The 23,107-nt window shown below is 34.4% G+C and overlaps 1 protein-coding gene across 10 annotated transcripts in view; it reads left to right on the top strand.

The window, feature by feature from the left end:
- The window catches only part of GPATCH2L (G-patch domain containing 2 like), a 60,872-nt gene extending 38,157 nt beyond the window's left edge, over positions 1 to 22,715 (top strand). For 3 of the 10 annotated variants that reach the window (XM_051977544.1, XM_051977543.1, XM_051977545.1), the window contains exons 9-10: positions 8,606 to 8,700; positions 17,305 to 22,715. In XM_051977544.1, coding sequence (XP_051833504.1) covers positions 8,606 to 8,700; positions 17,305 to 17,474 — 265 coding nt within the window. In that variant the 3' untranslated portion in view covers positions 17,475 to 22,715. Of the gene's footprint in view, positions 1 to 7,213; positions 7,276 to 8,414; positions 8,486 to 8,605; positions 8,701 to 11,546; positions 12,364 to 17,304 lie in introns of those variants that run through there. The other 7 variants (XR_007950625.1, XR_007950627.1, XR_007950626.1 and 4 more) reach the window with 7 other exon arrangements.
- Positions 22,716 to 23,107: the final 392 nt, after the last annotated feature.

Below are 23,107 nucleotides of genomic sequence, written 5' to 3'. Positions count from 1 at the left end.
CTTCTTTTTCAGTCTTATCTCATTCTCTTCCCATCCATGTATTTTTTATTTCAGCCAAATTAGACAACTTAATATATTTTGAACATGCCCTTTGCTTTACATACTTTCTTCTACCCTGTCAACAAATGGGATTATATATGTAAAACACTTTATAGACCTTAAAGCGCCATATAAATTCCAGCTATTATTATTACTTTTCTATAATCCTTATTTTGCCTGTTAAATTCTTTTGTTCTTTAAAACACAGCTAAAATGACACTTCCTCTAAGAATACTTCCCTGACTCTTCTCTTTTTTGAAATCATTATAGTTTGTACTTCTTAAATATACTACACATTTATCATTTTATAACAAATAATTATGTATGTATAAATATATCTCACTTCCCACTAAGCTATAAGCTTCATGACACTTAACTAGCTGTGTGATCCTGGGCAAGTTACTTGACCCTTGTTAACCTCAGTTTTGTCATCTATAAAAGTAGCTAGAGAAGGAAAAAGATACTCTAGTATCTTTGCAAAAAAAAAAAAAAAATCCCCAAAAGGGGACACAAAGAGTTGGACATGACTTAAAAAAACCCATCATTCCATATTTCCCAGAGTTGAAGATAATCAGATCCTATTGAATCAAGTTCATGACATGCCCTATCTGAACTTGGTGACTATTTATATAAAAAGACTTGCAGAGAGATCTCTCTTTTTAGGAGTAAGTGAATTGTAGTAATTTTAACTAATGACCTTTGTGGGTCAAATTTGAGTAAAACTAGTGGAAATTTCTTACTATTAAGATTTTTTTTTCATTTCTACAGTCCATTGTGGTTTCTTTCTAGTTGTTAAAAGTTTTTTTTTTTTCCTTGCTCTTAGAGTCTTAGACCCAGGTCCTTCTATAGGATTAACACATACTTCTATAGTACATGCTAATAAGAACTTAATGCTATTATAATGTTTGTTACTTTGTACTAAAATAAATGTTAATTGATGTTGAAAATCAATAAAGAAAACAGTGTATTGTGGTCCTCAGAAACATCAATTTTATTCATAATAGTGGCTGTAAATACAGATCTTTTAGCATGGGAACATTCAACTTCATTTCTATTCTTATGCAAAATATGAATCCTTTTAATGAAGTTTTCCAAAATGAATGGCTTTAAAAACAATGGCAATACAGTGCTACTACAGGCAACTTGGCATAGTGAGTGAATATAAGCTGCTTTTTATCATTAGAAGTGACTAAAACATTGCTTATCCTAAATCTAAAAAATAGTCATTTCAGTTACTTTTTGCTATAAATAAGCATGTTTATCCAAAATATTTTCTTCCAAAAGTACATAACTTCCCTCCCAGAGACATAGCCATCTAGTCTTACTTTGCTAAACAATAGTGAAATTTTAATAGCACACCTAATTCTTCAGCTTCTTGGAGTTGAATATAAGATATATTTATGTGCACACACACACGTGTGTGTGTGTGTGTATGTGTGAGTGTACGTTTTCAGTGAATTGTTAATAATTTGCAACATTGCCTTGTGATTTGTTTATTGCTCTTTGTGTAAAGTTATTTGAAATGAGGAATTTTATTCATTGCTTTTGTAACCTAATTTTGCTTTGCAAATTATTTGGCTAAATAAGTTTCTTCCAGAGAGGAATTCATATGTCTATTCAGCTATGAAATAAGCGTTGGCAGGATCTATAGGTTTTTCCCAAATTTCATCAATTTCCTTTCTATCTCTTCCCGTCTAAAGGTGATTTCTACCTTACATTTTCTTAGGACAGTTTGTCTGGACTGTATTCCTGTCCTATTCATCTTTTTTCATACTTGTTTGCATGTATGTCGCATTCTTCTTATTTTATGGTAAAAAGCATCTTGAGTTCAGGGAGTATGCTTAACCCTCCCAAAAAAACCAAAACAAAACAAAATACTTTATCCCCAGTGCTTAGCCTATGTAAGTGTTTAATATTTTGAGTGGAATTAAATTGAATTCTTCGCTCACTAAGAGTAGAAGCTGAAACAGAGATTAGGTGGTATGGTAGAAAGAACACAACTTAAAATGAATTAAAGAATCTGAGTTCAAATGTCACCTCTAGCACTGTGTGACTCAGATAAATCTTTTTTAATCCCGTTGGACCTCATTTTCCTTATCTACAAAATGGGCTAGATGTTTCTTGATATTATTCCAGCTCTAGTTCTATGATCCTGTGTTTGTAAAATGCAAAGAAAATTAAATAAAAATTAAAGGGCCAGTATATCTCATTTTGGATTAGTTTCCAAATTCATTTCCATTATGAGGTCCTAGTTTAAAAGATCTTCATCTTTATTTATTCCTTTGATTTGCTTTAGGATTCAGAAATTATTCTGGAACAAAAGTATTTCTAGATTATTCAGTATTATTGTCACAATTATATTTATAATAAATGGGAAGAATTTTGGTTTGATGGAAGGAGTTAAGCTCTAGTTCTGACATATAAACTTGTGTGGTTAAGAGACAACAACTCTCTAAGCCTCATGTCTTCTACAAAATGGGGATAGTAATATTTGGACTTATCTCAAAGAATGGGAATGCATTTTGTAAAGTTTAGTGATATGTTATTGTGAGTTTTTATGTTAATCATCTCCTAATGTCTAGCACCATGTCTCACACTTAAATGGCAATTGAATGAATCAGTTGCACTCTAGATTGTATTGATAACTTTATAATGACTTATATTGAATCATTGATATCATCAGTGATAAGGCTATTATCTTTAAAAGAGTTTAAAGTTAGCTTAAAATACTGATTTTTGTCAGTCCATAGTATTCAACCTTATTTTCTTTTCGTTTCCCTCTTTGATTGTTTTTTTTCTATACACACATCATATTATATATCTATTATACACATAGACTTTTAATTCTGTGCAGCTCTGGAGTGAAGGGGACACTGTCCCAGGCTTCAGGTTTTTTTGTGCAGCTTCAGATTTTTTTGTGCAGCTGTTTCAGAGATAATTCTAAGGATCTGTAAGTTTTTAGTTCTTCCAAGGGATTTTGGTCTGGGAGGAGTTGTGTTTATTACTCCTTTGGCCTGTGCTTTGGACTGTGAGCAATTACAAGTACTTTTTTTTTTTTTGCCCTAGAACTGTGAGGAAGGTCCTACCTCCTCTTTGGGTACAAGCTCTGAAACTGAGAACCCAGTACTGTGAATCAAATCCAAATTGGGCAGTGCAAAAGGGTGTTGCCCTCAGGGTCAGCAAAAGGGCCCTTTCAATCTTCTTCTAATAAGTTGTCTGAACACTTTACCATCTATGAGCCGAGAAGTCTAGAAACTGCCATTGCTGCTTCTGAGTTGACCCCAAGGCCTCTTGCTGGTTTGGTGGGGTGCAGTCTGCATTCTACTTTTAACCTTGGTACAATAGACCCTTCTTGCTAACCTTTTGAATTGTATCAGGTTTGAAAATTGTTTTATCCTATTCTTTTTTGGCGTCTTGCCACTCCAGAGTTTGTTTTGAGGCATTGTTTAAAATTGTTTCAAAAGTTTTGTGGGGAACTCAAGCGAATTCCTGCCTTTTTGCCTTTCTCTTGGCTCTGTCTCTTGGAGAGATTTTAAGATTAAAATTTTCAAAGTACATAAAGAAAAACTTCTGATGAGAATTCAGAAATCATCTGGAAAAACAAATGTGGATGCACAGGGTACTCAATAGCCTACTTACCTTTTAAATAGATGTGTATAGAAAATAAAGATAGGTGACAGAATGAATGCAATATCCTGGCATGGTCCTATAAAGATAGTGTCTATTTCATGCTGTTTATGTGAAAAGAATGTAGAAATGTGAACTAGTTAGCATGAATGGATTCAAAATTGGATGAATGACGGGACCCACAGAGTTCTGATATTTCTGTGTCATCTTGGAAGGAAGTTTCTAATGGAATGCCTTTGGTGTTTTAGCTTGATATCCTGTGTTGCTGTTCAATGGTTTTATCATTGTCTTAGGTAATAGCATGCTCATTAAATTTGCAGATGACACAAAGCTAGAAGGGATGGCTAATAACTTGGATAACTTTCAGAATCTCAACAGAACTTGACGGATTGAAATTTGGGCTAAATCTAAGATGAAATATGATAGGAATAGGTATAAGTAAATGTTTATACTTGGATTAAAAAAAATCAGCTTCATAAATATAAGATAGAGATAGCATAGTTAAATAACAGTTACTCATAAAAAGGGTTGAGTGGTAGCAAGTTCAATATGAGTCAGTGGTATGTCAAAGCTAATACAATCCTAGATTGCATTATGAGAGCACTAGGATTGGTTGGTGCCTGTTCTTGTGACATTGGAGTATTGTCTTCAGCTCTAGGCACCATGTTTTAGTAAGCACATTGATAAGCCAGGAAAGAATCTAGAGGATTCTTTCACCCAGATAGTGAAGGACCGAAAGTCATGCTATGTGAGTTATTTTGAAGGACCCAGGAGCATTTAGACAAGGAGGACTTGATAACTCTTCAAGATTTGAAGGATTGCCCTATGGAAGAAGACTCAGGCTTGTTCTGCTTGGTTCCAACAGACAGAACTAGAAAGTGAAGGGAAAAATTGAAGGTTTAATATAAGAAAGAAGTTCTGCATGGTTTAGAGTTGTCCAAGGCAGAATTGGTAGCCTTTGGAGGTCCTGGTACTAATTCCTCCTTAGAGGTCTTCAAACAAATTCTGTATGCATTTGCTGCATATGTTGTAGAAAGGATTCACATTTAGTATGACTTAATCTAGATAACCCTTCCAAGCAATTGCATGTCTATGGCAAGATCACCCATTATTCTTGGAGGAATATTATTTTACTGTACTAAGAAATTGTTTTCTGAGGTTTTTTTTTTTTTTTTATTGAGATATAGATTGCAAGCATGAATGTAAATTATAATCAACAAAACCTCTTCCTGTAATAGGTCAGAGTAGAATTGATCAACTTGGTCAAGTTACTAAATTAAATGCTCAGTCATTCTCAGTCATAGACTTTATTTTTTTTTTTTTTATTATAGCTTTATATTTACAAAACATATTAATGGGTAATCTTTCAACATTGACCCTTGCAAAACCTTGTGTTCCAACTTTTCCCCTCCTTCCCTCCACCCTCTCCCCTAGATGGCAGGTAGTCTAATATATGTTAAATATGTTAAAGTATATGTTAAATCCAATATATGTATACATATTTATAGTTATCTTGCTGCACAAGAAAAATGGGATCTAGAAAGAAAGAAAAAAACCTGAGAAGAAAAACAAAAATGCAAGCAAACAATAGCAGAAAGAGTGAGAATACTATGTTTTGTTCCACACTCAGTTCCCACAGTTCTCTCTGGGTGTAGATGGCTCTCTTCATCACTGAACAATTGGAATTGGTTTGAATAATCTCATTGTTGAAGAGAGCCATGTCCATCAGAATTGATCATTGTATAATCTTATTGTTGCCATGTATAATAATCTCCTGCTCCTGCTTGTTTCACTCAGCATCAATTCATGTAAGTCTTTTCAGGCCTCTTTGAAATCATCCTGCTGGTTATTTCTTACAGAACAATAATATTCATATACCATAACTTATTCAACCATTCCCCAACTGATAGGCATCCATTCAGTTTCCAGTTTCTTGACACTACAAAGAGGGCTGCCACAAACGTTTTTGCACATGTGGGTCCCTTTCCCTTCTTAGGATCTCTTTGGGATATACGCCCAGTAGTAGCATTGCTGGATCAAAGGGTATGCACAGTTTGACAACTTTTTGAGCATAGTTCCAAATTGTTCTCCAGAATGGCTGGATGCATTCACAATTCCACCAACATGTATCAGTGTCCCAGTTTTCCCACATCCCCTCCAATATTGGTCATTATCTTTTTCTGTCATCTTAGCCAATCTGAGAGGTGTGTAGTGTATCTCAGAGTTATCTTAATTTGCATTTCTCTGATCAATAATGATTTGGAGCACCTTTTCATAAGTCGTAGACTTTAAATGGCAAACAGCCTTGGAACTAGAGTTTCTTATGTAGTTAGGTATCAGAAAGCTCATTCAACCACCAGGAATCATCTGTAAATTATCAAGTTAATTAATAGAATTGAATTTATTCCAGAATTTAGAGAAAATGCAACATTGCAGCCAATTGTTCTGAGAAGGACTGCTTGGGGGAAAAGGGACTTTGATTCTGACTTTGGCTTATATCTCCTTCCGTCTTCTTCCATCTGACCAAAGGAAGGCCTTGCTGTTTGTATAAAATCCATCTATTTGGATGGTATGCGAGTTATGGCAAATAACCTTTGGTGGACACAGTCTTCCTTTTTAAAGCCTGCTTGACATTCATGATCAGAGGATATTTTAGCAAAATTATTTCTGTGGTTCTTTCTATAATACTGTTAAAAATAATTATCTTGGTTTTCACTTAGGACCAATATAATTATCCCTAAAATCTATGTGGTTTCCACCACTATAGCTTTTTAAAATTTATTTTAGATGAAAAATTAAGATCAGTCACAATCTTTGTTAGAGGTAAGATTGCTTATTTGAATCAGCCAGTCAAGGCTAGTGTTAACAAGGCCAGTAAACTTCCTTGAATAAAGTATCTGCAACAAAAGAGAGTTCTCTCAGAACCAGATAAGAGATTCTAACTGTCTGGAAATAGAGGAAGCAGGGAGGATCATTTAGATGAGTTGTAAAGAACTTGCAGCTCAGATGCACCAGCTTCTGGTTGATAAAAAGGAAGGTAGGATCAAGGTATGGTTGTGGTGGGAAGAAATATTAAGAAGAGAAGCCCTATGAGTGTCTTACTGCAGAAGACTCCCTATCACTGTACCTAAGTAAAGAGAGATCCCAAGAACGACTTTTTCCTCCAACTTCCCTGTCAGTGTGTAAAAGCATTGATGTATTAAAGTTTAAAAGTATTAGAGCAGAGCACCCTATTACCTCTGCCTAGAGATTAGAAATTTTCCTAAATGAAGGTTCAAATATATTATTATTGAATTTAGAACTTTTTATCAAAATTAGACTTGCTAAATAGTCACAGAGGAGTGATATTAGTGTAAGGCATACCCAAACAAAAGTAAAATTTATGGTATCTAACCATGAGTGTTTATCCAGTGGACACTCTTAAGACCACTAATGATGAGAAAATAACTTCCTTCAAAAGAAAGCTATTTTTGAACAGGATTAATTATTAGGAAATGTTTTCTTTTATTGAACTGAAATCTGTCTCTCTGCCCATTGTTCTCCGCAGACAAACAGAGCAAATCTTAATATCTTTTTCTGTATGGCAGCCTTTGAAATTCTTCAAGACAGGTATCATCTTCCACTATCCTTCCTTTCCTCCCTCAGGCTTCCTGTCTTTAGGCTAAATAGCTTTAGTTTCATCTACTTTTATAGGTCATGGTTTCTAGTCACTTCACCATCCTGGTTGCTCTCCTTTTATTGCCAGTATCCTTAATTAAATGTAGTACTTGAAATTGAGCACAATACTTCAAAGAACACCTCTCTTTGATTTGGACATGATTAGTTGCAACTAATGTTTTTAATTTAATTTAAAATTTCTTAAAAGCAAAAAAAAATTTATTGTTGATCTTCAATAGGATAAAAAAAATCCATGTTAGAGATAGGAAGGTTAAAATGGATTATTTATAAAGTGTTATGCAAATGCCTGTGTTCATTATAGAATTAAATTTTTCAATGTTTGTTTACTTGAGAATAGACATTTCATTAATGATTTTAGAACATTTGACTCTTTAGCTCTTATATCTGATATCATCATGTTTCTACAATATTGTTTCAAAATTAATACTGTATATCTGATGCTCTGAAGTCAAATGGTAAAGATAGTATGGCTGTATATTGTTGGTGAAGTTATGGACTACTTTTGATTAATTCTGAATGATTTTAGATAAAAATTTAATTTAAATTGGCAGAAGGACTGCAGATTTTTTTATGTTCCATGATTCAGTTTAATCAGTCAATGTGAATGTATTAAGCACCAACTATGGGGAAGGAATTTTGTGACAGATAGTGGTAGTAAAGATATGAAAATGAACAATATTCTAAAGAAACTTAGATATTTTACTGAGGGGATATGACCTGTACAAGGATGAGTAAATACATAGTAATTTAAGGAGAGAGAACTCACATCTTGGGAAGATCAGGAAGGATTCACACAGGAGAGATGATACCTGAATCCTGAGCCTAAGTCTTGAAGGAAGCTAGAGATCCTAAGAGAAAGTTGAAAAGGGAGTACATTATAAATATGGAAGACAACTTGTGCAAGGGTTTCCAGGGGAGGAAATGGAGTACTGAGTTTAAAGAGCAATTAATAGACTGGATTGGCTGAATTTTGTGTGAAAGAATAAAATGAAAAAAATTGGGAAAGGGTGGTAGTCAGATCAAAGAGGTCTTTAAGTGCCAGTCTGAGGGGTTTGTCTTATTTATCCTAGAGATAATAAGGAATCACTCAAGATTTTTGAGGAGAGAATGACATGATGAGGGCAAGTGTTAAGCTTCCAGTGTAAGTAAACTAAATACATTTCATTAAGAGAACTGCTTTAATTTGTAAGTTAATAGAGTTTTTATCTTTTTTTCCTCATGTTATAAGTTGGTAGTCTTTATCTCTTTTTCTCATGTACAGACAGGCAAATGTACACTTGGGACCACCATGTTCAAGGGACATAAAGAGGAAACGGAAACCTATGACCACAGCATCTCTGTCCAGCCCAACTGCAGGTAAATTGGATTTGATTCAAAGTCTTCTCCCTGTATTCTGCAATAAACAAAATATGTGTGCTGTGGTAGAGAGAGTAACCAATTGGAATAGCTTTAAGGGGCCTGTTCATTAGGCAAAGAAAACTATTTGCTTAATAGGTGCAACATGCTTTACTTAGACCTGGAAATGACCCCGATTTCTCAAAGATTATGCCAGTAGAGCATTAGCTTTGGCGGATCCTACCAGTCTGGGAAGGTTTTAATTATGGACCTGCTGATAGATTTACAAAAATGTCAACCATCATAAGACCAACCTGGTAGTAATAGCCTCCATTTGTGTTAGCACCTAATAATTTACAAAAAATATTTAGAGAATCAGTCCATAAACAAGTATTAAGTGCCTACCCTGTGGCACTTAAGTGCTGAGGATACAAGAGATTACAGGAGAATAATCTACATTCACAAGGAGTTTACATTTTATCAGGGGGAGAAAACATGAATATTTTATAAGTATATGCAGAGTAAATACAAGCTAATTTGGGATAAAGGAGAAGATGAGAGTAGATATAATCAAGGATTCATATAAAAGGATTGATCTTATGAGAAAGATCATCTTTTTGGAGAATAGAGTAAAGGAAGATAAAGGGATTTTGAGATGAAGAAAAAAGGAGGGAAGAAGAAGGAGTGAATGACCTCAATTTTCTCTATAAAGTATAAAACAAATTCCTCAGTTAAGTGGAGAGTAAGGTGAAGGGGTGTATGTAGAAACCTCTTTTGGAAGTGGCAGAGGAAATCAGTTTGGGAGAGTAAATTATTATTATTATTTTTTACAGCAGTGATGACTCATTAGAAATTAGAAAACCTATATTTGTAATGGATTCAGTCAGTTTGATTATATGAATTCCTTTAGCTCTGTTCTACAGTATATGAGTAGGAGTAGAGAAGGTAGATAGAAGGATTCCAGAGTTGGTGTTGCAAAGCGTGAATTGTAAATGACAGATAAATAAGTCAAGAGATTTGAGAATGGAAGATAGTGTGGCATTGAACTGGTTAATTATAGGGTTGGGATTGTGTAATAAAGAAAATTAAAGTCAAAGTAGTGTGATAGCCAGAGAAAATATTGAGGGATAGTGTTATTAGAGGTCTCTGAGAATGAATGATAGGTTTATGAGGGGTTTGGCATAGAAAGAGATGGAATGATAGACCATGATTGGATAAAGGAGTGTCATTTTTAAAAAATCTTGAAAATGGAACATTTGTGAGTAATGTTGAGAATCTAGACTTTGAACCAATCCAATCCAGTAAATCCAATAATCATTTTATTAACCATTAACTATATGCCAGGTACTATACTAAGCACTGCAAATAGGAATAAAAAGATAGTCCCTGCCATCAAAGAGTTTATGATTTAATGGAGGAGAGACAGCACAAAAGAAAGCAGGGAAGTAGGGATTATAAGTTTAAGGGGAGAGGGGAAATGAGGCACCGGGGGCTACCAGATGGAGGTATCATGTTATGTGCAGTTGAAATCAGGCAGAACAACTAATGCAGAGTGAAGTGAGGCCAAAATTCCAATTTCTGCCCTCTTTGAAGGATAGATAGCATTGGGAAGAATTTGGGTACCACATCCTGCAGTTGGAGGCAAAATGAGGCTCGGGAAGTGGTGGTATTAATCAAGGCTTGAGTTAGCAGCATTATGATGAAATTAGAGATGGTAAGTCTAACCCAGAACAGCATGCAGAAGATAGGGAAATCTTGGGATCTTATCTCTTAGAAATTTGACAGCAGGTCTTTGAAAAACTTATAAAGATCTCCAAAGGAATAAAGGCTATTTAATTTACACTGGTCAAACAAGTATTCTTTCCAGTGAATTCATGGTTCCTTGAAGTATTTATAATGAAAATTCACTAACGAGTGTAATATCTTGTCTGTCAGAAAATTCCCTAATGGAAATTTGGGAATCAGGAGAAAAAAATTAGAAAATAAAAAAAAGCTAATCTCAAAAAATAATCCTGAATATCATTTTAGTCCTGTTAAGGATGCACATGATCTATTAACAAATGTGTATTAGATTAGACTGGATTGGATTGATTCACTGTCTAGATTTCAGTATTAATCACAAATGTTCCTTCCACTTACAGAATTTAAAAATAAAGGAGTATCAAAATTAAAAGTGTTTGGGCTCTTTTTTGTTGCAAGTCTTATTTGAAGACCTTAAAAAAAGGATTCACAAATGAAGTTACAGAGTAGCTAGGTAGTTGGGAAGAGGGTAAGCCTCAAAAAAATATGGTTTTCTCTCTCTGAGTCTTTGTCTCCAGCTCTCTGTCTCTGTTTCTATCTCTCTGTCTCTCTTTCTTATATAAATGACTTCCCATCTTAAAGCTTTTCATACTCAGAAATTTGCCTGTTACTATTCTGTTGTATTTCAATTGACTGTTAAAAGTGTTCCATATTTGGCCAACTGAAGGGTCTTTATTAATCAAAGGACTAACAGTTAGTAGTATTTGTCCAGTTCCCCAGATGATCATCTATACATTCTCATCAATTCTGCAGCAACTAGTGCCTTACAACATCTCTAATTTTTGTTGTAATTACATTCTTTTTTTTTTTTTTTTTAATTGTCTATCTTTTCTATTTTTAGCATTTTATCCTTTGTAGGAGAAGAATGGTTGGGAAGAGTTTTAAAAATTCTGTCTTAGATGAGGAATACCCAAACAGAGAGAAATTAAATGAGATATGCTTTTAAACCTTTTCTTTTTTGGAATTTTAACTACTCATGTCTCACTTGTTGACCAGGCCTTGCTTCAGTGAAATTTTTTTCCCTTTTTTTCTTGTTTTTTTTTTTTTTTTTTTTTTTGCAACCCAAGTACCCCATAGAGGTGAAGGACACAGCCCAAGCCTGCACCATCAGTCAGTAGAACAAATGGGCTTGCTCTGCCTAACATCGGGCCATCTCAGATTCCACCTCTTTTATAGAAATGAGTGATGAAGAGAGGTGCGTTCCGCTATGCCGCTGTATTAATACACATCAGGGGCCAGCTCCCGGCACTAAATCACGCTACTGCATACATCTGTTATCGGACTCTTCACCAGTGTGATGAACAAGACTGCAGATAGAAGCTTCCTCGTGTCATTCTTTATAGGATTTTCCTAAAAGAATAAATAGCTCAGATCTCTGCCAACACTCTCCCCTGTCATTGTGATGAATTCAGCTTCTTTCTTAAACATGCAGCCACAAATCTTTCCCTGTTTTCCCCTCCCCTCCCCTGTCTGTATAAAGTTTTGAGTTGAAATTGACTGAATTTAAAGATGTTAATAAAGGGGTAGTAAATAAAGAGTAGAAATAAGTTGGGAAGCCTTAAGTACCCTTTTTTAAAGTGGCAGAAATGAGAGATCATGGAAAATATCTGTTCATAGAATCATTGAGAAAATAGCTATTTCCTTTCCTTTAAGTCATCTCACTTGAAAAGACTTTTGCTTCCCATGTGATTCAAATGATCTGCATACAGAACCACATCTAGATTTATTACCTAGGGAAAGTTACAGATTTATAAGTAACAATTGGAATTGTATAGCAAAACTGCAGTTACTAGATAAAAGAAGTTGGTATATTTTCTAACTAGCCAAAAAACCCCGACCAAACAAATAAAAATCCGGATGAAAATACTACTTTACTTTCTTGAGATGGTGTCATTTTTGCTGCTAGAGAACATCATGAAATCATTGCTAATTTGGGTCCACTGCAAATATTATTGTCTTATCTTAATTTGGCCCTTATCCAGAGCATAGCAGTTTATTGTTATTGATTCTTATATTTCACACAGTAACTGTTAGAAACCTTATTTTTCCTCAGCTTTACCCTTTCCCTCTATTTTCCTCCCCCACTTTTAGCAAATCACCTCTTCTACAAAAACCAAGGTAATTATCTTGAGCTACTTCATTTCCATTGTTTTATAACAAGAAAAAAACTTTACTATGTGTTCATCAATCTTCACTTCCTTTCACTTGTATTAACAGATGAGGTCTTTCTCTTCCATTCCAAGACTAATCCTCATTTGTGCCTTTGATATCATCTCTCTTCACTCCTTCTTATACCTTGCTTCATGAATCATTTTGCTTTCTGTTCCTTATCTTTGATCTCTCACTATTGGCTTTTTTAGCTCTTTGTGGAAAATATTAGCATCTTCCTAAAGAAAAAAAATCTTCTCTTGATTTTGCTAACTCCTCAAGCTAGCTTTCTGCTTTTTCTCCAAATACTACTGAACTTCCTCCTAGGAGTAGTCTATATTTCTACCACTTTACCATTACTTACTCTTTCCTCAGACTTTTGCCAGTATGGTTTTGTTTCTTCCATTCTATCTTTATAACTGTTACCAAGGTTCAGCTAAGTGGCATAATAAATAGAATGCTGGGTCTGTATTCAGGAATCCTCATCTTCCTAGGTTCAAGTCTGGCCTCAGACATTTACTCACTATGTGACTGTTAGCAAGTGACTTAATGCTGTTTGCTTTCATTTCCTCATCTGTAAATGAACTGGAGCAGAAAATGGCAAGTCATTCCAGTATCTTTGCCAAGAAAACCCCAAAAAGAGGACATGATTAAAACAACTGAACAATAATTAACAAACATTTTAAAAATCAATGTATAATTATTACAAATATTTTTATTTTTACATTTCTCTTATTTCCTGAATATGTACCTCTTCCTTTTCCTACACAGTTAAACTATCCCTTGAAACAAAGAATGAAGAAGAAGAAAAAAAAAAAAAAACTAGAAAAATTGACTCCACATATCAACCAAATTTGACATTTTCATGCCCAGAATCTCTCTCTATCAAAAAACCAAAATTTATAGTTTCTCATTTTGTTTCTAGGATTGGAGATGCTAAAATTAAAATTTCTTTTTTGTTCCTTTTATGGTCCTTTAAAAAAAAATTTCTGTTTACATTGAAGTAGTAATTGTGCATATTTATTGTCTGATTTTTTTTTTTTTTACTTCACTTCACTTTAATCCATATGATGAGTTCTTTTCTGTATTCTTCATATTTATCATTTCTTCCCAGATATAGTAATATTGCATTACATTCTTGTGCTATATAATATGTTTAGCTCTTACCCAATTCATAGTGTTATTTTGTTCCCATTTCTTTGCTACTACAAAAGGGGTACTGCTTTGAATATTTTGGTGTATATGGGACCTTTCTTTTTGTTATTGACAGCCCTCTGGTATATGCCTACTAGGAAGATCTGTGTATTAGACATTTGAATGGTCCAGAATATTTAGACCAATTCAGATATGGCTCTACTGACAGCATATTAGCTTATGTGCCCTTCCACAATCCTACCAACGTTATCATCATATCTTTTATCATCTTTGCTAGTTTACTCTTCATAAAGGGGAAACCATTTTTCTTAACTGTGTTGGAGTAATCTTTCTCCGATGACTTCATGGTGGCATTTTCTTAGTTATTTTCCTTGACCTTTTTATATAGTATTTTGACATTGTTGAGCCCTTCACTCATTGCTCCTTTGAGAGAGTTCTCTGTGCCCTAACTAACAACATTTTCTGAACATATTTTCTCCCTTATTTTCTTCCTACCTGTTTGTTCTTTCTCAGATAGTAATTCATCTTTTAACCATTAACCCCAATCCCAAAGCATGGGTTCCCCCAACTCTTTGTCCTTGCCCTTAATCTTTATTATCAACCTTGTCCATTCCTATGATTTCATTTTTCACCTCTCAGCAGATACTGTTAATTTCCATCTTTTAAAGTTTATAAAAACACTTTTTGTGATCCTTTTATTTGATCCTCAACAACCTTGTGAAGTAGGTAAATAAAATTAACGTCTCCATCTTAACCCATGAAGAAATGAGGTTTGGAAAGATTGTTTAGGGTTTCGTAAAGGCATTGGAACAGGAATCTGGAGGTATTGTTTCTTTAAATGCAGCTGTTTCTCAAATTTATGTCCAGCCTGGTTTTCTCATTTCAGCTTCAATATTCTTAATTGCTAGGACATTTTATCTGAATAGTCCACTGGCACCTCAGAATTAGTCTTTACAGAAAATGAATTCATCTTTTTCTACTTTAAACTGCCTTTCTTTCCAGCTTCCCTGTTCTTTAAGGATATCACTGTGTTGTGGGTCACCAGGACTCTGCAAACTGTTGCATCATCTTTGTTTATTTTCTTCTTCCTCAGTGAGTTCTCATATCTATAAATTCTACCCATGCAATATCTTAAATTTTTTCTTTCTTCCCTATTTTTAGTACAAAGCTCTTACTCCAACTCTTGTCTAATCTATATTATAATAGCTCCTTGACTGATCTCTCAGACTATAGTCTCCTTTTTTTCCCATCTATCATTTTTGCAACTGCTGTATAAATTTGATCTTTGTACTCACTCAGAAAATTTCAGTGACTCCCAATTGTCTGTAGGTTCAGACACAGACTTCATAATTTGGCAGTTTAAGGTTGGTGACTATCTGCCTTCAAACTTACTTTCTAGTGTTATCTTTCTCCATTCCTATTTATGAACTCCTTCTGTGCATTTATTCAGGCTGATCCCCTATGACTACACTTAATACCTTCTTTCAAGTTCTGGCTTAGTTGTTCTGGATTCACCTACATCTTTAAAAGTTGTCTTTTCCTTCTATTTTGTTTTGTGTAGGATACTTATTATATTATTATATATTTATTATAAGAATATGCTAGGATTAAGAATATACAATATACACCAACTCTGTTTTAAATGAACCCATATCATATTGCAAGGAAGATAAAGTATTGAATTCACGAGTTAAAAATCTGGATTGAAGTGCTTAGATGCTTATTAGCTACTTTACGATGGGTAAGTTACTTAATTTCTCAAAGCCTGTTTTCCATATTTATAAAATGGAGATAATTATAACAGCAGTACCCACCTCATAGGATTGTTGGTAGTTTCTTGAGTTGAATTTATTTTAGGTAGACTAGCCCTTGTCTGTTTCGAAGATAGATATTCAAGTATTTTTTTCTAAATAGTAGATTGCTAACTTTGAAATGTAGATTTCAGGCTAAATTATTATTAGAAAAACAAGTAACTTCAGTGGGCTTAGGGTGGCAGATTTTTCTAGATATCATCACTATGATGAGATAATCCAAATGGATTTAAATATTCTTATCTTTGAGATATAGAATAAATTCTTCATCCTTAAGATACTATGTAAAAGGTTAACTTTCCTTCTACTTCCCATCATGTGATGACCGCATATTTAAAATCAGCTGGAGTCAGGAATTTAGGTTAAGGGGAAAATCTTCAATCTTTATTCTCAGTAGAGGTGAAGGGGGATTGCGATAGCAATATGGGCAGCTGCGACAGGAAGCCAGCTAGCAGAGGGGGATTGGAGGTGAAGGGCCATCGTGATAGCAATGCGCGCAGCTGTGTCAAGATGCCAGCCAGCAGTCTCTCTTTCCGTTTCCCTTTCCACTCCCTTGCCTCCACCCACCAAAATTGTCATTTCCTATACAACACATCAGGGCTTGCACAAAGAGTGGGCGGGGCCATTCTTTCTCCAAGCTTATAAATATTAATAGAGTATGATCCAGTTACTATTTAACCTCACGTGCTTGGGACCTCAGTGCATCAACTTGAGCCTCAGCCCATTACACCATCAGTTGCATTTTGTTAAGTTTTTAATCACAGATTTTTGTTCCTTTTTTTTTTTTTTTTTTTTTTGGGTCTAGACCTATGTGATCCTTATTCAATAGTAGTATGGAAATTATTAATGTAGATCAACAGATAATTTTAGAGAGTTGCCTAGGGGCAAATTAAATAAATTGGGCATGTTTTACACTGTATATAACTTTTAAATCAAGGTCTTCCTGACTTCAAAATTGGTATCATGGGGCTTCTTAAACATTTTCCACTTGTGACTTTTTCACCTGAGAAATTTTTACATGACCCCAGGTACATAGGTATATAAAATAGGTATCCAAATCAAACATTTACTGATAATAAATTATAATGTCATGACCACCCCATATTTATTTACATGATCCCAGATGGGGTTCACTAACCACAGTTTAAAAAGTTTTGCTCTTTCCTCTAGGCCACAATATCTGTAAAAGAATGGGATTGTCTTTTAATGAGGTAAAAGTAATCCCATTCTTTCCTATTAGTTTGCTTTCATTCCAAATTTTACTTTATGAAGTGTATTGCCTATTATATATTAATGGGCAACTTGATCTGAACTGTTGTTTGGATGCTGATGTTCTAACTTCTTTTTGCCCTGCCTTTTTTATATTAATGATGTTAGGATAAAAGTATTAGAAATTCACATTAGTAATTCCCACAGCTAAATTTATTCATTAAAGTGCATGTTAACTTAGTTTAGATGGAAACTGTTATATGAGTACCTAACTGAACACATAGTCTTTTCTTTTTGTTAATGTTAAGCAAATAAAATATACAAGTATAGATTTATATTGTCTGCCCTTTTAAAATATTGAGGTTTCTGGGAATTAGTGGAATTGTTTTTTCTCTGAAAGTTTGTTATTTTAATTTGAACATTTTTTTCCCTTTGCCTACCTGTTTCCCTTCCCTTGTCTTGTCCCCTTCCCCTTGCTTCTTTCTTATTTTTATTCCAACAGCTTTACCTGTTCACATGGACGAAGTGGAAACAATCCCACCATCATCTCAGACTCAGAAATCTCCGAATTCTGAGTGGTCAGTCCGGACCTATGCAGCAGAGAAAATCACAGGGCCAGCTACAGCGACCTTTTTTAAAATGCCGCAGGAAAAAAGCTCTGGATGCAGCTAGAGAGGCATTATGCTCATCAAGTATTGGCTGGATTTGTTAAAAACATTTTAGACTTTGGACTATACTGTCCCAGCTATCTTATTTGGCAATACCTATCGTCATTTTCAGCGCACTTATCTTCAATCACAGCAACTTGATCTTTTTATTGGAAAATCATGCCTATGATTCATTTTTTAAAAAGTATTAACATGTTGGGGCAGTTGAAAAAAATTCTTGCTATGCTGTATTTATTATGTTTATCTGTCACTGCTGTCCCAACATCTATCTACAACTACTTTTACAGAGCTGTTGCTTTTTTGCAGATGTCTCTTTGTTGTTGTGAAACTGGTGATTGCTTTTGCATCTTATTTTGTGGCAGTGCTGCCGATATCCTTTGAAGAAGAGCTGACTTTCAGCTAGCTCCAGGCAAGTGTGAGAACTGAGTTTAAGACTAGCATGAAATTGACTAGGAGGTAGGACACCAAAACATGAGACTCATTTCAAGTTTGAGACTTTGGAATTTTGTGTTTTGGTGGTTTCAGTACAGCAAGGCTCCATCAATCATGCTGGATCTTAGGAGAGACATGGGCCAATAACTTGGGCCTCAGAAAAAGTTTATCTAGTAGATACCTTAATATTGTTCATGATTATGCTAATCATTGCTTTTTCTCCTGTGTTCTTTTCTTGAGTAAGAAATCCCATTAAACACATTCAAATTGGCATAATGAAGATAATTTAGGTGAAAATAAGCTCTACGGTATCTAGTAAAATATTTTTAAAAATTGCATTTCCCAAGTCAAACCCTTCCTTAAGCAGTCCTTTTATCCATGTGAGTTATTGATCTTTCAAGCCAATAACCTTAAGCTTATCTGTTGCTATAACAACTCCTTTGGGCCATCTGTTTTTTTTTTTTTTTTTTTTTTTGATAAAAATTTCCATGGTCTCCCTTCATTCTTGAAGCATTGTGAAGATCTCTGGTCATACCTGAGGTTAGTTGCGATGCTATCAATATGAGGGAGATGTAGCTAATGGGAACTGCTAAAGGGAGGCTGCCATTTCCTACAGTAGTATTAGACCACATGTTTTAAGGGGCTTAACGTAAAGGTGCTCACTTTGAGTACTTTATACTGTGAAATATGTAAGAGGAAACTGTAAAAGAATGAAAAGTCAGTAAATTGATTGTTTTATGTGCATACTATGTACACAGTAAATTCTATAGGGACTCTCACACATCGCTGATCATTTTCTATACTACAGTAGATGTTGAAGGGAGATAAGTGCTCCCATTTCCTGAAGCTCAGAAGCTTTTCTAGTAATAGAAATTAAGGAACTCCCTAACCTTTTCAATCATATATTTGAGAAGGGTTCAGGGCCCAGCTGTTTTCTTTTGTCCTCCATAGAAGTATGTGTTGTCCATTGTGTTCAGATACAAAGATGAAGTAGATGATGCATCTGACTCACTATTAAGAGGGAGCATACTCTTTGTGTTTCCATAGTAGTAGTACTGGCTTATGGCCTTTTTGTTAACTGATATATTTAATCAGTGATGGATTTGTGGCCATAGAATATTATTTTTCCTTGTACCAAGCCCACTGTCTCACGTGGGCAGATGTGTAGCTGATAGAGTACTGGACTTAGAATTGGGAACACCTGTGTTTGAATCCTGCCTCTAATGATTTACAAACTTCAAAGTGGTCTTTCTACTGTAGGTTAAGCAAAACCATTGGCTATCAGTGTTATTATGATTTAACTTGCAAAAGGATTGGCTTAGATAACAGAGGTGTTAATAATTATGTTGACCATTATAACCCCTTTTTGGCTGGAAATTAAAGACTATGTATCAACTTATTTACCTTTAACAATATCCCAGTAAGGCATAGAGAGCCACAGAACTTTTAAGTTGACTAGCCACTTAAGCAACCTAAGATTAAATTTTAAGTTTCTAAATTCTTGGTCCACATGTCTTGACATTAGATCAAAATAGTCTTTGATTATAGTCTGATTAATCTCTACTTTGCAGTATAGGCAGGGGACACGGAGTTGAGAGGTGGGGTCTTCTTTCTCTTACATCTTTGATTACTTTGTACTTGCCAGTATGTAGAGGCACCTTATATCCTGATTGCTCTCAAATTTTCAGTGTATTATTTGGATGATGTATAGGGTTTCCCTCCCTTCTTTCCAATGCCTTATATTCCTTGTTAATATAGTTTCCCATTGACCAGCCCAGTTTGCAGATTGAGAGCCAAATTTACAAAATGATGTGCCAGGACTGCATATCAAAATGTTTGGTTTGGGGATATTCTTGTCTGCTCGTTTGAGTACTTGTTATAGGTGGTACTCAATAAGATGGAAAAATAATTTGTACTTGGGAAAATGATTTATTAAGCACAGTGGGGGGATGCAAATTGTGCTCCTTGACTTAGGTGCTGTATTTGCATGCTTAAGGAATTATGAATATTGACCAAATGTCTTTTTTGTGATGCTTTGTTCTCCATATTCTTTACAAATGGATTTCCAAAGGATATTAATCCTGAGTATATTTTGTTTTTTTGTTTTTTTTCATTGTCCTTTCTGTTATATCAAGGTTTTAAGAAATCAATCACAAGATCCTACAAAGAATTTTCGGAAAAACACAATATTTTAAAATCAGATAATCAGCAAATTCTTAGAAAATGTGGGACACTGCTTCTTGAGCCAGACCTTTAGCCTAGTAAATATTTGATTTGCACAAAAGAAATAACTCAAGCTGAATCCCATAGTTTATATTCCTTTCAGATTCTGGTAAATACAAATTGAGTGCACACACTGTCATTATATAGCCTAACTAAGGATCTTGAACATTGTACTTTTAGTGGGCCTTTTACTTTCAGATTTACATCTAACTGAAGACTTCGAAGGGGGTTTTTAAAACTAGCATTTTAAAGAATTTTTTTATTGTAATATTAAGAAAACCATTCTCACAATTATGTAGGTAAAAAGAAAAAATTGTTATCCTTTTAAAAAGATGTTAAATAATGTTTTAGCTAGGAAGTATATCAGACAGCCTTAAATTTTCAAATCTAAATGCTTCTTAAAATCAAATGTATTATTGTCATAATCAATATTCTTCTGTTGGAAGGTGAAAGAGACTGCACCTAAGCTGTTCTAGTGGGGAAATGACTAGTCTAAAATGAATGCCTGCTGCTTTTGGTCCCTCTCACATCCAAGCCTTACAATTAACTAGAACTAAAATGCCATAGTAAAGTAGGAGTGTATATAGGCATTTAGTATTCAGTGTTAGATGTTGTTGAAGCCAATGAACTAATAGTTTTTACAGTGTGGGAATAAAAGTGGAATCCTATTAGAAAAGGGGATTTTGTAGATGAGAGAACAGACTCCAAAAGTTAAAGAATGAAGATAGAAAGATATATGTGGTGATCACAGAGATGGAGAACTAACCAAGACTTAAAAACTAGACAAATGGATCATGCAAATGATGTGGCCATAGTTTTAATACTACCTGTTTTCCAGAAGATTGCTTCAAACATAAGATAATTTTATTTAGATCCTTTCTACATTTTGGTTTGTCTGATCTTCGTTCTCAGGAATAGACAAATCCAGTCAGTACTTTTAGGGGTAAAAGCTGAATTTAAAAAAAAAAAGATTTAGTAGTTCCATGTTCTTTTATAGCATTATTTAGTGTATCCTGTCAGACCTATGATAAGGATAGGGTGGATATAGTTTTGATGATATTATCTCAGGGAATGAGCTGCCTTATGAGGTAACACATTTTCTGTCATTGGAAAAAAGCAAACAAACAAATTCTGTAATTCTGAGAATGTGTGTATTATAAGTATGAGTTTGGGGGGCAAGGATGGGGATTCATGCACTAGATGACCTCAAAAGTTCCTTTCAATTTAAGATTATGTGACCCTATAGGAATTGTGTGAAACAGAGGAAACAATTTAATGTTGCTATCAGTAAACCTCAAGTCATTTGAGGACTAAATATATATATATTTTTTGGATGTTGGAATTTTGGGGGATTATAAAAGGGCTTTTTACTACAAATGTGTCCTTTCTCCCCACTCTGATAGTTACTGATTCAGAGATGCTTTGTTGTAGAAGCAAAACTCTAGCATGAGTCCTCATTCTTTTATAAAACAATAGCAATGTGGGAGGGTAGGGAGAGGACATCAGGGATTAGATGAATAGGGGTTAACTCTCAACACCTAATGAAACAGATTATATGGAATTCATAACACATAAAAGTCGTGTCAATGAAAACATAGAAGAAAAGTGAACAAAGGTGAGAAATATCAAGGATTATCTTTTTCCAAAAAGAAAGAAAAAATCCCCTCAAGTTTCTAATAGACAACTGATGAGATTATTACTTTGGAAGTCGAGGATTACCAATATTTTGAAGAATAAGAATCTGAAGACGTGCCTTAAGAGGAAGGCGTATTTTCAAGGGTAGAGGCCTAACCAATAAAATTTAACTAATTCTAGATGTTACCTAGAACACTGTGGTATTTCTATACTTTATTTTTTAAATTAATTTTTACTACACATTGCTTTATGAATCATGTTGGGAGAGAAAAGTCAAAAGAGGGAAAAACCATGGGAGAACAAAAAAAAATAATTGAACACAGCATGTGTTGATTTACAGTCAATCTCCAAAGTTATTTTTCTGGATGCAGACGGTGTTTTCCATCCAAAATTTATTGGGATTGCCTTGGATCACTGAGCCACTGAGAAAAAAACCAAGTCTTTCATAGTTGATCATCACACATTTTTGCTATTAACTGTGTACATTGTATTCCTGGTTCTTCTTGTTTTGCTCAACATCAACTCTATACTTTTAATTACATGGACTTAACCTTGGTAAAAACGATGATAATGTATCAGATTTCCTTTGTTGCTTTTTTCCCTCACTTGTTAAGGATTAGAATGATCCTCTGGAAATTGCTTTCTAGATGAGATAAAGATATGAAGAAAATGATATCTTTACCATGTCTAGATTAAAAGAGGTAAAACAAAATAGATTATTACACTTTTCCAATAGTTTCAATTGACTTAGTTGATGTATGGGAATTTTTTATTGTATTAAAAATCCCAATATGCGTTGATGTTAGATGAATGATTCCAGGATTTTTTTATGTATAGACCAAATCATGATTTAAAATGCTATTTCCATTTGCTGGTATGATGAGGTTTCAGTTTAATAAACATCTGTTAGGCATATAATGAAATAAAAAGCAGTGTGACCCCTGCCCTTAAAGAATTTTGAAGTCTTATCAGATTAAAATATTTCTAGATAGCCATGATATAAGAGCAAAACAAACATAAAGGCATATAGATAAAATGATGTAAGAAACATTAAAGGGGAAGCTCTCCCATCAGCTCAGTTTGAGATATCTATGGTGAAGCTGATGACTTCAAGTGAAAATCTGTCTAATATGGACCCTAACCTGTGTGAATGCAAAGATTGAAGAAGATGACCAAGGTTAGGGAGTAGCTGGGAATACTCTGAAAATAGGGGAATAGAGTGAATTATTTCAGCTAAAGGTGTAGGTAGCAGACAGATTTGTTTAGCCCCAAATTACCTAGATTAGTAGACCTTAAATACCAGACTGAGGAGTAAAAGGTGCGCCTGTGATACTAGTAAAGAGTTCA

The sequence above is a fragment of the Antechinus flavipes genome, chromosome 2, assembly GCF_016432865.1.
Source record: "Antechinus flavipes isolate AdamAnt ecotype Samford, QLD, Australia chromosome 2, AdamAnt_v2, whole genome shotgun sequence".
In the NCBI taxonomy this organism is placed as follows: Eukaryota; Metazoa; Chordata; class Mammalia; order Dasyuromorphia; family Dasyuridae; genus Antechinus; species Antechinus flavipes.
Note: the sequence above shows the minus strand (reverse complement) of the source record. Positions and strands in the feature narration are given on the sequence as shown.